The sequence below is a fragment of the Protopterus annectens genome, chromosome 5.part1 (genome assembly GCF_019279795.1).
Source record: "Protopterus annectens isolate FY-2018-M chromosome 5.part1, PAN1.0, whole genome shotgun sequence".
In the NCBI taxonomy this organism is placed as follows: domain Eukaryota; kingdom Metazoa; phylum Chordata; order Ceratodontiformes; family Protopteridae; genus Protopterus; species Protopterus annectens.
In genome coordinates, this window is record NC_056736.1 from 720,781,510 (window position 1) to 720,798,142 (window position 16,633).

Sequence of the window (16,633 nt, forward strand, 5' to 3'; positions counted from 1 at the left end):
CTGCGTAATGCCAGGAGACTTAACCTAAAAATGCAATCACTGGTGGCTGTCCTAGCACTGAAAGATGCTGACATCTGTGCAGTCATGGAAACTTGGTTCAAGGTTGCAGAGAGCACCCCTGCCTTACCAAGCTATAACCTCATTCCACACATTCTGACCCCAAATGAGGTTGGGAAGCCTAAGGGTGGTGGAGTTTCTATTTACGTTAAAGACAAAAACACCTCCAGACTGGTTTTCCAGCATGATGCACTAGAACTTCTCCAGGTGCAATTGACAATTGGCAAGACACTCATCCAAGTTATAGCCAGCTACAGACCCCATTGAATAACTCAGAACACCCACTCCTCCTACCTGGACCTACTTGTGGCAGATTCTAGCACCCTAATCCTTGGTGACTTCAACTACCTCACAATAAACTGGTTGAACTATTCCTGCTGTAATGCATCCACCCAATGATTCCTTGACTTCATCAATTCTAATGCACTAGACCAGCTTGTCTCATCCCCCAGAAGGGGAGATAACATTCTAAACTTGGTTCTGACCAGCATGGATGACTGCTGCACCACCCCCCTAGTAAGTTCTTCCCTGATAAGATCAGACCATCGGTCTGTCTCATTCAAAGTGTCTGTCCTGTCCAACCCCCACCCCAGCTGTAACCAGGCTAAAAAACTGCTCAAAAACTGACTACAACCTTCTAAGGGAGGGTAGCAGTAGCTTCACACCACTGCCCCCCTCACAGGATGCAGACAAATATGCTCAACAGTAAGCCAGTGCAGTATACAAGCACCTGTACAACTGTATGGACTCAGCCATACCCAACAAAACTAAAACCTGCTCCTCAAGGAAACACAAACCTATCTGGTGGACAACCTCTATCAACAGGCTTTACAACAAAAGGAAGAAACTGTTGTCCAAGGCTAAAAAGGTAGAAATTCCCAATTGGAAAATCTCCCTCCTTAGCCTCAACAAGCAAATTAGATCACTAGTGAAAACCTCCAAATCCAATTATGAATCAAAGCTAGCCTCCAAAATAAAGGCTAACCACAAAGCCTTTTTCAGTTACGTCAGAAACCTCCATGGCTAAGCCCAGGTTTGTTCTGAATTAGATCTTAATGGTACCACTTACACTGATCCTGTTGACTTAGCCAACCTGCTAGCAGATAGGTTCAGAGCAAACTTCACCCCCTGTCCCCCCCAAAGGCTCATTGGACATCCTTGATACTTGCCCCACACCTCACATCTCCATAGATAAAGTGTTAAATGCCCTATCCAAGGCAAAGAATGCAGCTTCTATGGGACTTGATAGTATCCCAGGCTGTATTCTTCATCATCTCCAGCAAGAACTAGCTTCACCACTGAACATCCCATTCAACCACAGACTAATTACAGGCTTCATTCCATCGTCATCCGCGTGCACAAAGGTGGTGCCTCTACTGACCTGGGAAACTGCCATCGTCATCTGCTCGCACAAAGGTGGTGCTTCTACGGACCTGGGAAACTATTACCCCATTAGCTTGACAAGTATGATCTGTAAAGCCATGGAGCATATTATTATGGATCTTGTAAACAGGGACATAGGCAATCTCCAAGCACTTGACCCCACCCAATTCGGATTCATCAGGGGCAGATATTGCCTGTTGACCCTGGTTGACTTTGAGACTGTCACCAAGACCCTGGATGAGGGAAAGTCAGTACATATAGCGCACCTTGACTTGGCCAAGGCTTTTAACACAATCCCCTGCTTGAGCATCATCGCAAAGCTAACTCAACTTGGCGTAAATCCCTATCTCATCAAGTGGGTGCCAACTGGCTCTCCAATAGGACCCACAAGGTCAAAATAGGTGCCACCATCTCCAACAGCAGACCCATCCTTAATTGTGTTCCCCAGAGATCTGTCCTGGGACCCCCTACTGTTTGGCATTTAGTTCTCAGAGATCCAGCAAAAACAAAGGGCCTGTGACTGACTAGGTTTGTGGACGACTGTAAGTCGGGTGCTGTCATTGACTCCCCAAATGATAATATACTGCAAGAGGGTCTCACAGCAACATATCACTGGTACCAAAGTCATGGCCTTAAGTTATACACAAAAAAAATGTATTATCATACCATTTGGCAAAAACGGGCCCTCCTGATTACCACATCAAGGCAACCCCCTTAGCACATAACCTGTGGTGGAAAACTTGTGTATTGAGGTTGACAACAATTTCACATTTGACCATTAAGTAGCAGCAGTTGTCAGAAAAGCCTTTTACGTGGTTCATCTCATAAGTAAAGGGATTGCATCCAGAAAAAAACTAGGTTATTACCTCTCCGTACTCCTCCCTCATTAGGCCTATAATTGAGTACAACGCCCCATTTGGTAAGTACCTTTTCAAACACCTGCACCAACTGGAATGGCCATAGAAATACCTCACAAAGAGAATCCATGGCTTGTGTGGACAGGCTCAAATCACTATCACTTTACTCGGTATCATACAGATTACTCAGAGGTGATCTGTATCTCACCTACAAGGCAATCTCAGACCCTGCTCTACTAGAGATGCTCCATATCCAGAAGTCTAACTCCTTGTGCATTACCCAGTCAAAAGGCTTAAATCTAATAAGTGACATTAACAAAACCTGCTGGAGAGACAGGTTTGTCTCCCAGAGGCTGCCCCGTCTCTGGAATAGACTCCCCATACACGTCAAACAAAGTACGTCACTGACCCTCTTCAAGAGCAACCTTGATGAGTGGATGGGAAACCACAGATTTATCTCAGGGGTTCCATCTGTGTCCCTCATTGACAGGGGCGACAAGTGCTGATTGAAATTTCTTTTTTGGGGATAAACTCTTAGCTAGGGTTGTAAGGGCCCTATGTCCATTAGCCTAGTAATCTCCTATGGTTTCCATACATCTTTTCTCAATCTGCTTTCCTCACCACTCTGTAGCATTAGCTGGTACCATCAATCACAACATGTCTGTGTATGGTCACTTCCCATGCCATCCTCACCACTCTGTGGCATTAGCTGGTACTATCAATCACATGTCTGTGTATGGTCACTTCCCATGCTGTGACATGCTGAATACTATACAACTTGCCTATGAACCCAACTCTTAAGTCTCTGAAATAGAAAAATGTTTCTGATTTTTTTTAAATTAAGAATTATACACTGTTTTCCAGTACAACAGAGAAATTGGCATCTGGGGCCAGTATTATGAAGTACATTTATTGGTCACTAAGTTACTGAAGCATTTATAATGGTCAGGTGAAAAGTTCTGTCAAATGAGGTTACAAGATTTAACAAACCTGTTATATAATCTCTGGAGAATCATTTTCATGTCATATGACAAATACTTTAAGTAGTCCCACTAAATACAAATGTCTCTTTTCAGTGCAAGCTTAAGATCATTGTTTCATTAACTGACTTGTCCAGATTTCCACAGCTTGTCCCTGTTGTAGAACTAGCCTTTTCCTGCTATTGATGTCTGGCTTAATTGCATCCTCCTTCTGCATCATATCCTATCATCTGCAAATCAGTCCCAAGTTACAAGGTAAAGCTGTTGTTGTTACTTATACTAGTCCTAAGCCATGGGTTATGCACACTAAGCGCAGATATTTCTGCAGTGAAATATCTAATAACTGCCTCAATATAATGTTATCATAAATAATGTCTCCTAATAATTAAAAAAATAGATGGTAGTTGTTTGGCCTCTATTGCACTTGCTAAGAGTGTTTTAATAAAATAACCTAATGATTTTGTCAAATGTCTGCTGTTTCTGTTTCTGATGTAATTGTGACTATTTTCACTTGTTGATTAATTTCAGGTACAGTGAAGAGAAAGGCTGGGAGTTATTGTGGTTATGCACAGGCCTTTTCCCTCCTAGCAATGTCCTGCTGCCCCATGTTCAAAGATTTTTACAGTCATGCAAGCATCATGTACTGGCAAATGACTGTATACAACGGCTACAGAAGGCATTGAGGTATTTATATGAATAACTGCAAAGAATATAAGACGTGCATCTGCTTCATTTTGCATTTGGACTGTGCTGTAGCAGAAATCAGTTTACATTTTAGTAATTTAGATTGGCAATATGATGTATTGAGTAGTGGTCCTCTGCTCTGAAAGCAGTGGAACCAGCAAGGTACTACTTCATGATGGCCTTGTACGTTTTCCTGACACAAGACAGTTTGGCTGTGCTTAAGCTACATTTTAGCAGTAATGTTATATTAATGTAAGGACCATAGTAATACTGTCTACTTGATAACAAGGCAACAGGTACCATTAACTGACTTTATAACAAGCTGAAAAAACAGGTTGCAGTGCATTTTATGGAAAATGAAGGTGTTCATCATTAGATTACTACTGCAGCAGGCTATATGAGGGACATCTTCCTAAAGACCGGACCAAGCAGGCAGCTTCCAGAACTTTAAGATACCTTCCACTTGCCCCACCCACTGCCCTGAATGAGGAAAGCAGGAAAAAAAATCAGTGGGTAATATGCCAGAAGTTCATAAATTTCTTATTGGCAAAAAGTGTGGTCCTCTGTTGGCTTCAGGTGATTGACAGTTGACTTCTGCAATGCTAGGCAGATAAGTACCCTATTGGAGATTACTTTCCACATCATCAATTTTTGTGAAGAAAAGTGTTTCTTTATAGTCAAACATTTGTTTGAGACAATATATGGGTCTTTTAGTCTTTTCACTAAAAGTTTTACCTCAAAAACTATTTTGAGTTATAGTCCCTTGTGGGAAATCCCTTGAAGATGTTTATCTTTTGTGAAGAAAAAGTAAACTTTACCTTCAGATTTAATTGTTAGGGACTTATACTTTTGTTTTTGGGGGTAGTCACTGAAAACTTTTATCACAAAACTTTAATTTCCTGGCAACATTCTTTACCGACTCTGCTAAGCTCTGCTAATCACTTGTCAGACACTTTTTAATCTGACAGCCAGTCCTGGCTCCCTGTGGGAATTCCTTATTTATTTACATTTTTGAGAGGAAAAGTATGTTGTTTCTACATAACAGTGTCAAGAGTGGTTGGGTCTAATGTATTTAGGAGTTGTCACTAAAAAGTACAGTTTTGTACCTACCATAAATGTAGATGTCCGATAGATATGCAACTGCAGACCTTACATATGGGTTGTCCTGCCTCAGGCAGCCCTCGGTCGGCCGGATTCCAAAGTCTGGGTCCGGCGTTGGCTGATGTTGCCTCCTCCCCGACGTCAGAGCGGCTGGGGTATAAAAGCATCAGCCGACGCCATCTTCCTCAGTGTTTCTTGCCCCAGATGCCAGGTGCCCTCCAAGGAAGGCTAAATTTAGAACTGGATAAAAAAGTCCAGACATACACAATAGCAATAAACAGATACACCATAACAGATATCCCCAGCTAAGTATAAAAGGAGGTAAGTGGACCCAATACACAGAGGGGTAGGAGGGAGGGAAAACCTGACTGCAGTTGCATATCTATCGGACATCTACATTTATGGTAGGTACAAAACTGTACTATGTCCTTCAAGAATGTAACTGCAGTCCTTACATATGGGTTGAATACCATAGCAAAGCTGGGGGTGGTAGGCTCTAAGAAAGGGATGGTGTAGCTAAAAATGCCCTGCAGGACTGCAGAAGCAAAGCCTGCTCGGGATCTGGAATATAAAGGCAGGTTGTAGTGCTTGGAAAATGTATGCACGGAGCTCCATGTAGCAGCTTCTAGAATGTCCTTTGTAGCCACCCCTCTTAGGAAGGCTGTGGAGGTGGCTGTAGCTCTGGTGGAGTGTGGCCTGATATTGGCTGGCACACCCTTTCCATGAAAGGAATAACAGAATCTGATGCAATGTCCAATCCATTTTGAAATTGTTTGTTTGGAAATTGCCTTTCCTTGCACTGCAGGAGCGTATGCTACAAAAAGTTGGTCTGACCTTTTGTTGGCCTTTGTTCTGTCTAAGTAGTAGCATAGTTGTCTGTGTATGTCCAAAGTGTGCAGCAGCCTTTCCCCTTTATTTTGAGGATTGGGGAAGAAAGTAGGCAGGTGAATTGCTTGATTTAGAGACACCCTGGATATCACCTTTGGCATAAAAGAAGGATTGGTTCTTAAAGAAACCCTGTCCTGATGAAAAATGAGAAATGGAGGTACTGCCATGAGGGCCTGTATCTCCGAAACTCTTCTTGCTGAGGTAATTGCCAACAGGAAAACTGTTTTCCAGGAAAGAAATTGCAATTCTGAAGATGCTGCTGGTTCAAAAGGAGGAAGAGTTAATTTTTCTAACACGAAGTTGAGGTCCCATGCAGGCACTGGTGGTTTTCTGGGAGGTTTGATATTCTTAATCCCTCTTAGAAATTGTCTTAGCAAAGGATGTGAAAATACAGGTGGATCAGTGTTGTATTTTGCTGAAATTGCTGAAGCGTGAATTTTTATGGAAGAATAGGAAAGTCCATTATGCAGCATTTCTGCCAAGTATTCCAGTATCTGTGGGATGCTCATTACTGATGCATCCTGTCCCTTGTTGGTGTTCCAGATGTTGAATCTCTTCCATTTGGCTGAATAAGTCTTTCTGGTGGAAGGTCTGCGTGCTTCCAATAATATCTGTTGAACTTCCTTGGAGAGAGAGATATGGGGAGAAATCATGGAACCCTCCAAGCTGTCAGCTGCAGAGTTTGCAGGTTGGGGTGAACCGTCCTGTAATTGTGCTGAGTCAAGAGTAGAGGCCATTGAGGCAGGGGCCACGGCTTGGTGCAAGTTATGCTCCTTAGTAATGGGTACCAGTGCTGTCTTGGCCAGTCTGGAGCTATTAAGATGCCTTTGGGTTGCTCTGCTTTGATCTTCAGTAACACCTTGGTCATTAATGGTAGAGGTGGGAATGCATAGATTGTTAGAGAGTTCCAGCTGAATGAGAGAGCATCCATTCTCCAGGCTAGTGGATGGTGTGTCCTCGAGCAGAACTTTTTCAGATGATGATTGAGGTGGAAAGCAAAGAGATCTATGTCCGGCCTCCCCCATGCAAGAGTTATTTGTGCAAAAATGTCTGGATGCAACATCCATTCGTGCGGGTCCAGGATGTTTCTGCTTAGACTGTCCGCCAGAACATTGTCCCTGCCCGGAACAAACTGGGATTGCAGCTGTATGTTCAGTTTCAGGGCCTTTTCCCAAAGAGTCATTGTTAGTCTGCAAAGGGGGTAAGAATGAGTACCTCCCTGTTTGTTTATGTACCACATAACAGTGGTGTTGTCTGTCTTTATTAGCAGATGACCTTGTTGAATATATTTTCCGAAGGCCTCAATTGCATGAATTACTTCTAACATCTCTTTTTGATTGATGTGAAGATGCACTTCCTGGGGGGACCATTGCCCTTGAATGCATCTGCCCTCCATGTGCGCCCCCCATCCATGGTCTGAGGCATCTGTTGTAATGGTTTGGCTTGTTTGAGGTTTGTTGAAAGGCATACCTTTGTTTAACTGGCTTGCTTGAGCCCACCGCAGAAATTCCCTTTGTAGACAAGGGATGAGTGGAATAATTGCTTCTAAGTTGTGGCTGTGTTGAGACCATAAACTTTTTAGGTACCATTGTAATTTTCTCATGTGAAGTCTTGCCAGTGGAACCAGTAGAATGCAAGATGCCATGAAACCCAGGGCCTGCAGGATTTTCCTTGCAGTCATCTGGGGTGAGCTTTGCTAGGCTTTTGAAGTAATGTGGTAATTGTTCTTGCTTCTCTTCTGTGAGGTAAGCCATTTGTGATTCTGTGTCTAGTTTGGCTCCTAGAAAAATTATTTGCTGGGATGGCAGTAGTCTTGATTTTTGTAAGTTGACTGTGTATCCCAAAGCCTGTAGTAAGTGAATGACATAATTCAAGTTTTTTGTCAAGGCTTGCTTGCTGTCCACTTGTATAAGGCAGTCATCCAGGTAAGGGTATATTTGTATCCCCTGGAGTCTGCAGTGTGCAATTACTGATGCCAGGCATTTCGTGAATACTCTGGGCGCAGTAGATAAGCCAAAAGGCAATGCTGAGAATTGATAATGCTCTGACCCTGCAAGAAATCTGAGGTATCTTCTGCAACTGTGTCTGATTGGGACATGCAGGTATGCCTCCTTGAGGTCCAGAGTAACCAGCCAAGACCCCTTGCCCAGCATGGGAAGGAGTTGCTGGAGCATCAGCATTTTGAATTTTGGTACAATGAGAAAAGTGTTTAGAACGGACAAGTCCAGTATAGGTCTCCATTGTTTTTCTTTTCTTGGAACAAGGAACAGTCTTGAGTAAAATCCCTGGCCTTGTTCCTGAGTAGGTACCTTTTCTATTGCTTTGATTTTTATCAGCTTTGAAACTTGTAGTAATGCCTCTGCCCTTTGATTTTGTGGCAGGTTGGGCATGCCTTGTCTTGTTGGTAAAGTATGGAAGTGGAACCTGTAGCCTTGGTCTATTATGTCCAGAATCCATCTGTCCTTTGTTAAAATGTGCCAATTTTTTGAAAATAAGGATAATTTTCCGCCTAAAGGTGCTTCTCTTTGAGCCTTGGTCGGCGGTGTGAAAGTCAAGTCATTGTGATTGTCCCTGTGGAGCAGTAGAAGTCCCTGCGCCACCTCTCTGATTAGACGGTTGCCATTGGTGTCCCCTGTAGGAGCCTATGTATTGTCCTCTCCCTCAGGCACATCTGTTATTTCCCCTTTGAAACTTGTCGGTGTCTGGAAAGGACCAATTCTTAGAAGGCCAATTCCTGCTGAACCTTGGTGGCTGAACCTGGAAGAAATCTTTGACTGTTTGCACTGATTTAGCCTTTTCCTCAATTGATTTCAACACATCCTGAGCATTAGCACCAAATAGCTTGTGTTTTTCCAGAGGTGCATCTAGAAGCTTTACTTTAACATGATCTGGCAATGTCTGTTCTTTAAACCATGCATGTCTATGTATGACGGCCCCTGTCATAGCTGCCCTACATGAAGCTTCCAATGCATCATAACCACACTGAAGCAAATGATTGCTAACCTGCTGAGTATTATGAACCAAATCCTGCAAGGCCTTTCTATCTAAAGGCTCAGGCGAGGCTAACTTTTTCTGCAAATCATCCATCAAGAAATCCTGATACTGAAACATATGATAAAGGCAGTTAAGGGCCCTCATGGCCAGTGTGGTTGAGGTATAAACTTTTTTGCCCCACCTCTCCAGGGACCTAGCTTCCCTGTCTGAAGGCAAAGGATTTTTGGCCGTGGATGTGGCCACCCCTTTGGGCCCCTGGGAAATTGTTTCTAGGTCAACAGAATGGGCCTTAAAGAAATGTTTATGAGTTTCAGGAACCCTGTAGTGTCTGTCCGGCTTGACAGGAGCAGGGGAGAGAGAATCAGGAGAAGTACTCGAATCTGAGTACACATCATCCAGTACATCTAACACTGGAGGGATAGCTAAAGGCCTGTGTTGGGGAAGCTTAAGGAAGGTACGAAGCCTTTTCCTGGAGTCTGAGAACTCCTGGCCTTGCCACTGAAAATGCTCTCTCATGGAGTGTAGAACTTCCCCAAAAGAAATATCCTCAGGAGGAGAGGCAGAAGGAATAGAATCCTCCGCATCAGAATCCTTGTAGGCCTGGAAGGACCTCTTCCTGGGTATCAGAGTGATCAGAGTCACCAGAGGCCTCATCAGAAGAAAGGGTGTCTGTATGCTCAACCCTGGGCCTTTTGTCCGAAGGTGGTTGAGAACCTCTGTCAGGATGGGCCTGGGAGCCCCTGATTAAGGAAATTAGGTCTGCAGCTAAAGTCATGATTTGTTTATCAGTAGTGGGCTGAGGCAAAGATTTAGGAGGGTGAGACTTAGCCTGGCTGGAAGCCTTAGCACGTGTGTAGGCCTTGATAGACATAGACATAGGGGGCCTAGCCGCCCCACGTGCTGGAGTAACCTTGAGTATGGACTCAGGCAAATCTTGGGCTTCAGTTTCTGGAGGAAAATCAACAACCGGCACCGGCGTAGGCTCTGGGGCTGAAGTGATCGGTAAAGCGGTGTCGTCGGTCTGGAGCGGTGGAAAAACCGCCTCAGAAGAGACTGATGCACTCGCGGTAGTTTTGGTTGTGGAGTCGGTGGAAGTCGCGGGCCGAGGATGTCGGTCCCGGTCTTTCTGGTTTTTTGGAAATATGTGGTGTCGGTTGTTCCGACGGCATGGTATAAGAATATTATCGCCAAAAAGGTCTTCGGCAAACTCTGCCCGGCGCCTGAGTGTGCGCTTATTGAAGCAAGCACAGGCAGCACAGGCCGAGACGTTGTGGTCTGGGCCAAGGCAGGGAAGGCAGTAAGAATGGAAGTCCTTATGAGGTATTTGTTTACCACAAGACAAACAGTTATTAACTTTTTCAGTTTTTTCTGACATCGGCTGAGGCAAGAAAAGGTTCCCCAACGGGGTACTTAGCATTTTGGTGACTTTGGATACGTAAAACACAGGAGCTGACCGACCGGCACTTGCGAACTGCTTCTGCTTCGGGCACCTCGTGGCAAGAAAGACTGGGGAGGATGGCGTCGGCTGATGCTTTTATACCCCAGCTGCTCTGACGTCGGGGAAGAGGCGACATCAGCCGACGCCAGACCCAGACTTTGGAATCCGGCCGACCGAGGGCTGCCTGAGGCAGGACAACCCATATGTAAGGACTGCAATTGCATTCTTGAAGGACATTATATTGTGTCAGAAAGTATTTTTTCAGTCAGGAGGTAAAATCTATTCTTCTAGGTGTTACTGTCCACCTGTGAGACTCTTTTTGCAGCTAGGATATGAAACCTGGGTCCCAGTAACACTATCAATTCCTTACCAAGCTGCAGGAAGAAAAAAAATTATCCTGGAGGCTTCAGTCTTAACTCTGGTTTCCCCTTCACCTCAGCTGCTGATGGGTGACTCCACTGTGGCCATAAGTTATTCCTTGGGCCACTTATCTGTTTCTTTCTTTCTTTCTGTCTCTCTAGTGCTACTTCTCAGAAAGCCACTAATGACCAGGAGGTAGGCACATCCTCTAAGGCTGTTCAGCTGCCCTTGTTAGTTAAGGGGCTACCACCTTTGCCGGCATCGAGGAAGTACTGGGAATCTCCTTCACAAAACCACTCTGAGGAGCTTTTTTCCCGAGAATGGGAGCATCCTTTAAGCCACTCCTTTTCTGAGGGATCTTCTAGAAAGAAAAAACATAATATTGTTTTGGCTTTGCTAATGGTTTATTTAGAACTTTGTAATGCTGACTTTTCTCCACATAGGAAAAGGAAAAGATTTTGCTGTCTCTTAGATAACAATTCCCAGTCTAAGGAACAGGAATTATACTGGACTGTGTATCTCAACTTCTGTCTCCTCAGAAAGAAGAATCTGACTGAGGATTCCCCTCCTTAGGAGTTGTCTTTTTCTGATATTGTTGCCAGAGTGAAGGAATTGTTTCAGTGTGAATAACGAGAATTACTAGAATATCAGAAAAGATATTCCAATTTGTTATGGATAGATTTCCTTTAACCTGCAGTTATTCCTGTTGTGTTGACAGCTTTAGAAGATGCTTTAAGATGCTTTTTTTGCAACCTGCTGTTTGCCTGACAGTCAGCCACCTACTCCAAGAAAGTCTCATAAGATGAATAAAGTGCCCTTGTCCTCAAAAATTCCTTTTTTTTAAACAACTCCAAAGAATAAAGTAAAAATGAAAAAGCAACAAACCAAAGACCAGGAAGGAACCAGACCACAAAACGTATAAGGTTTTGTTCGTTTAATAAAACACCACAAACTTCATCAGAATTCTGATGAAGTTTGTGGTGTTTTATTAAACGAACGAAAGCTTATAAGTTTTGTGGTCCGGTTCCTTCCTGGTCTTTGGTTTGCTCCTTTTTTTCCCTAATCCCAGGTCAGAGTCTGCAGTAATTTCTTTGTCAAAGTCACCTTCTGCTAAGTCCTTTCAGCAGCTATCCATAACCCTTGTGACACACTGGAAAAAGCCTTTTATAGGTTTGAAAAGAACGTTTTTTCTTCTTCTACCTTGGCCTCCAGAATAGTAAATTGTGAGGCTCACATCTCTAAATTTGGTTTCTTTGGTCAATATAAGGAAATAAATTGCTGATCTCCCTCGTTCAGAAGCTAAAGCATCTCTAATTTCTACAGTATCTTCTGTGTCTCAGGTAGCTAAATACATTTTAAAATGTGTTTACAAGACCGCTGATGCTGTCAAGAGTGGCTGCCACTTGTTCTGTGTTGAGATTTTCCTGGCTACAGTCTCAGAATTTACCAAATGATGTCAAAGCTGTGATCTTGAATGCACCCTTGGATAGAGAAGTTTTATTTGGTCTCTCCTTCTGAGGTCCTTGAGAGGTTTCATGGAATAGGAAAGTTAATTTGGGGGTTTTCAACCCTCCTTTTAAAAATATAATAGAAACTTTTCTTCCAGTTCAGGTTCCTCTTTTGTAAAACAGGAAAAGCATTTCCAGCAAGGAAATTCATACAGAATTTAAAAAAAAAGCTGTGGCAAAGAGGTTCAAAGAAGAAGAAATGAGGATTCTTACAGAACCAAGAGCGATTGAAGAAAACTGACTGACTGTATCCCCCCTCAGGTGTTTTCACCTCTTTACCCTGACAAACCTGTAAAACTATCCCAGAATCTAAGTCTTCACTCTTCTTATGTCACCAGATAACTTCAGACATTTGGGTTATAGAAGTCATTCAAAAAAGCTACAATAGATACTGCAATTACTTTTCTTTCTTTCGATGGATTCCTTCGATTACTTCTCTTTCTTTCGATGGATTCCTTCGATTACTTCTCTTTCTTTTGATGGATTCCTTCGATTACTTTTCTTTCTTTCGATGGATTCCTTCGATTACTTTTCTTTCTTTCGATGGATTCCTTCGATTACTTTTCTTTCTTTCGATGGATTCCTTCGATTACTTTTCTTTCTTTCGATGGATTCCTTCGATTACTTTTCTTTCTTTCGATGGATTCCTTCAATTACTTCTCTTTCTTTCGATGGATTCCTTCGATTACTTTTCTTTCTTTCGATGGATTCCTTCGTATCCATCCAATCAAACTTTCTTGTTCCTTCCTATCCTAAATAGATGCTGTCTCAGGGGGTTATAGAATCTTTTTCTCCAGGACAAAGAGGGAAAGGATTTTCTACACCTTCAAGAGTGTTTACAAAGCGCCTGGCTCCTTTTCCCATTGGAGGTTGCAAGGCTTTCTCATTTTCCCGTAATTGCCTGAGTTTTTTAAATTGTTTCACAGGCTGTGAGAAAAATGTGGCTTGAGTAATAAACCATTTTCTCAACCTGAGATTTCAGATGACTAATGAGAAATCTTCTGTCAGTCTATCCCATATGACGGTGTTTTCAGGGATGTCTTTTGGATACAAGACTTGGGATTGCCTTTCTTTCTCAAGACAAAATAAAAAAGTAATTTCTCATATTTTCCATCCAGATTCAGGTATCTGCCAGGGAATATCTCAACACTGTGCTTCATGACCACTACTATTATAGGTTCATAGGTTCATACTAGGCTATTTGCCCTAGGGCATTTATAAGCCTAGCCAGAATGTGTTTGGCTTTCGCCACACATTTTAAATGAATTTTGCTATGCCCTTTTTCGAGGTTAGTAGACTCTGCCTCTGTCTAACAGTGACACAGAAGTGATACCCGAGGTAAACCTAAAATCTCCCATCCACTCATCAAGATTCCTCTTGAAGAGAGTCAATGAGGGACTCTGCCTAACCTGGACTGGGATTTTATTCCAGAGTGAAGGGAGCCTCTGGGTTATGAATCTGTCCCTCCAGCATGTCCTATTTATTTCAGTGTTGAGGTTCAAGTCTCTCGAGCGCGTAGCTCGAAGGGATTTGGATTTTCTGAGGTGCAGCATGTCCATTAATTCCAGGTTGAACATGGCTTTATACGTCAGGCACAGATCGCCTCTGAGCAGGCGGTATGCCACTGAGTAGAGCTGGAGTTTCTTTAACCGGGCAGCATATGGCATCTGTTTGAGCCCTTTGATCCTCTTGGTGAGGTACTTTTGGGGTCTTTCCAATTGCTATTGGTGTCTGGTAAGGTACATCCCAAAAGGGGCATTGTACTCAATTATGGGCCTGATGAGGGATGAATATAGAGGCACGATGACCTCCCCCGATCTAGATGTGAATCCCTTCATCATTAGGTGGGCTATATAAAATGTTTTTCTAACCACTTTGGCCACGTGGTTGTCAAATGAGAGATTGCTATCAACTTGGGTACCCAGGTCCCTAATTACTTCTTCCGTACTTAATGGATTACCACCTATGTGGTAATTTCGGGCACTTTGTTTTTGCCAAAGGGGATGACTATACACTTTTTGGCGTTTAGCTTGAGGCCATGGCTCTGGCACCAGTTGTCTGTTTCTATGAGGCCCTTTTGTAGGATGCTTGTGTCGGCTGGAGAGTCGATTATGGCGCCCAGTTTGCAGTCAGCAACGAACTTGGTCAGCCACAGTCCTTCCGTGTTAGCCTGTACCTCCGAGAAATATATACCGAACAAGAGAAGTCCCAGGACTGAGCCTTGTGGGACACCACTTGTAACTGGTTTGGAGTCTGACATGGCTCCAGCAATTCTAACCATGTGGGTTCTGTCCTTGAGCCAGTTTGCAACCCATCTAGTGACATAGGGGTTTATATTTAAGCTGGTGAGCTTATCTATAATGCTCGAATAGGGTATTGTATCGAAGGATTTTGCAAGGTCCAGGTAGGCTGTGTGGACCACCTTCCCCTCGTCAATGGCCTTGGTGACTGTTTCAAAGAAATTGACCAGGTTTAAGAGGCAGGATCTGCCCTTAACAAAGCCTAACTGGGTAGGATCCAGTGTCTGTAGGTCCCCAATAACTTTATTTATGAGGTCCATGATGATCCTTTCCATAGCTTTGCAGACCAAGCTAGTCAGGCTTATGGGGTGATAGTTTCCAGGATCCGTTGAGGCACCACCTTTGTGGAGAGGGACCACTGTTGCTGTACGCCACTCTTTGGGTACATATCCTGTAGTAAGGCTGAGACTGAACAGTAGTTTTATGTTTGGGTTTAGTTCTTCTTGGAGTTCATGTAGGATGCAGCCCGGGACACTGTCTGGTCCCATTAATGCTGTGTTTTTTGCTTTGGAGAGGGCGGCTCTTACCTGAGCATCTGAGATGTCAGGGGGGCAGCACTCTGCTGGGATAGATATTTGCCCTTTTGGTGGGGTAGGGGTGGAGAAGTTTGCGCTGAACCTGTCAGCTAGGATGTTTGCAATGTCTGTGGGTTTGGTGTATTTTTTGTCATTTTGGACTAATTCTGAGCATATCTGGGAATTCCCACCCAGGTTCCTAATATAACTAAAGAAAGCCTTGTGATTATCCTTAGTGTCCTGTGCAATTTTTCTCTCGAAGCTGGCCTTAGACGATTTTATGAGTGCCCGTAGTTTTTTGCTAATACTGATCAGAGATGCCTTCCCTTTTTGGGATTTTCTATCATGTAGTAGCTTTATAATAATGTAGTTATAATTTAGTAATAATGATTGCTTTGGCCAGACATCAGAGTCAACAGTTTGCAAAAGCAATTTGGACTTAGCACCAATACACCCTCTAATTTCAAATGCCAGTGCTCTGATTTGCAAAAAGGAGTTTCTGTCATGGGTAAAAACAATTGTCTCTCACCCCAGGTCTGCCTTTCTCCTTTCCCGGCCCTACTCAGTCTATAACCACAGATGTATTAGACTTTGCTTTAGAAGCTACATCCAAGGAAATGAGAGTATTGGGCCTGTGAAGCAAGCAGTACAAGTTAAAATATATAAATCTCAGATAAATTATGGCTCTAGTAAATAATCTCTAATTTCTGAACTATCTTTGGACATCAGGCCCTCTACTAGTAATCACAGGCAATACCACAGTGATGTTGTATGTAAACAAAAAAGGGGAACCAGGTCCTATTCCCTTTACAGACTAGCCTGGGATCTAGCAACTCAGCTCGGTCTGTTCCTCCAGGCTACCTTCAATCCGTCAGAACAAAACATTGTTGCAGACAAGCTGACCAAGACCGGAACAGACCATCATGAATGAAAGTGGAACTTAGGGGGGCCTTCCAGAAATTAATCCATCTATGGGAACTCCTCAGGTAGATCAGTTTGTCTCCAGCCATAGCAGACAGCTGAATAAATTCAGCTCCAGGACTCCTTTCATCCAAGCTATAAGACAGATGCCTTTTAATTCTCATGTTTGGGAATGTTCCTGTATGTATTGCCGCCCTTTCCTGTACTAACCAGTGTTTCTCTAAAGATACAGAAAGCCTCCCCAAAGATAACTATGATATCTTCCTTTTGGCCAAACAACTATGAGTATTCATCATTCCCACAGCTACAGTACCCTTTAGACTATATATATGGGTTGTGTACTGCACAAAATACAACAATCGTTCAGCTTCCAAAAGATCTGACTCCTTCCCACGCTTTCACTATGACTGCTAATTGGACAGCTCTGAGGAGAGAAAAATCAGCTGTCAGAGTGGAAAATCTTAAGTACTTTCTTGCTGCCTCATGACAAAGATGCTCAGTGGCTTCACAAAAGCAGCAGGTGGTCTTTAAGTCTTTTCTGGTAGATAAGTCCCCATTTGAGGAACCCTTTCACACAGAAATGTTAACTATTCTATTTATTTAGATATATATATATATATATATATATATATATATATATATATATA

General features: G+C 43.2%; 1 protein-coding gene across 1 annotated transcript in view; it reads left to right on the top strand.

The window, feature by feature from the left end:
• MYO7A (myosin VIIA) overlaps positions 1-16,633 on the top strand; it is a 1,588,820-nt gene that overhangs the window by 1,264,382 nt on the left and 307,805 nt on the right. Inside the window, exon 40 of the mRNA XM_044073349.1 lies at positions 3,806-3,961. Coding sequence (XP_043929284.1) covers positions 3,806-3,961 — 156 coding nt within the window. The remainder of the gene's footprint in view (positions 1-3,805; positions 3,962-16,633) is intronic.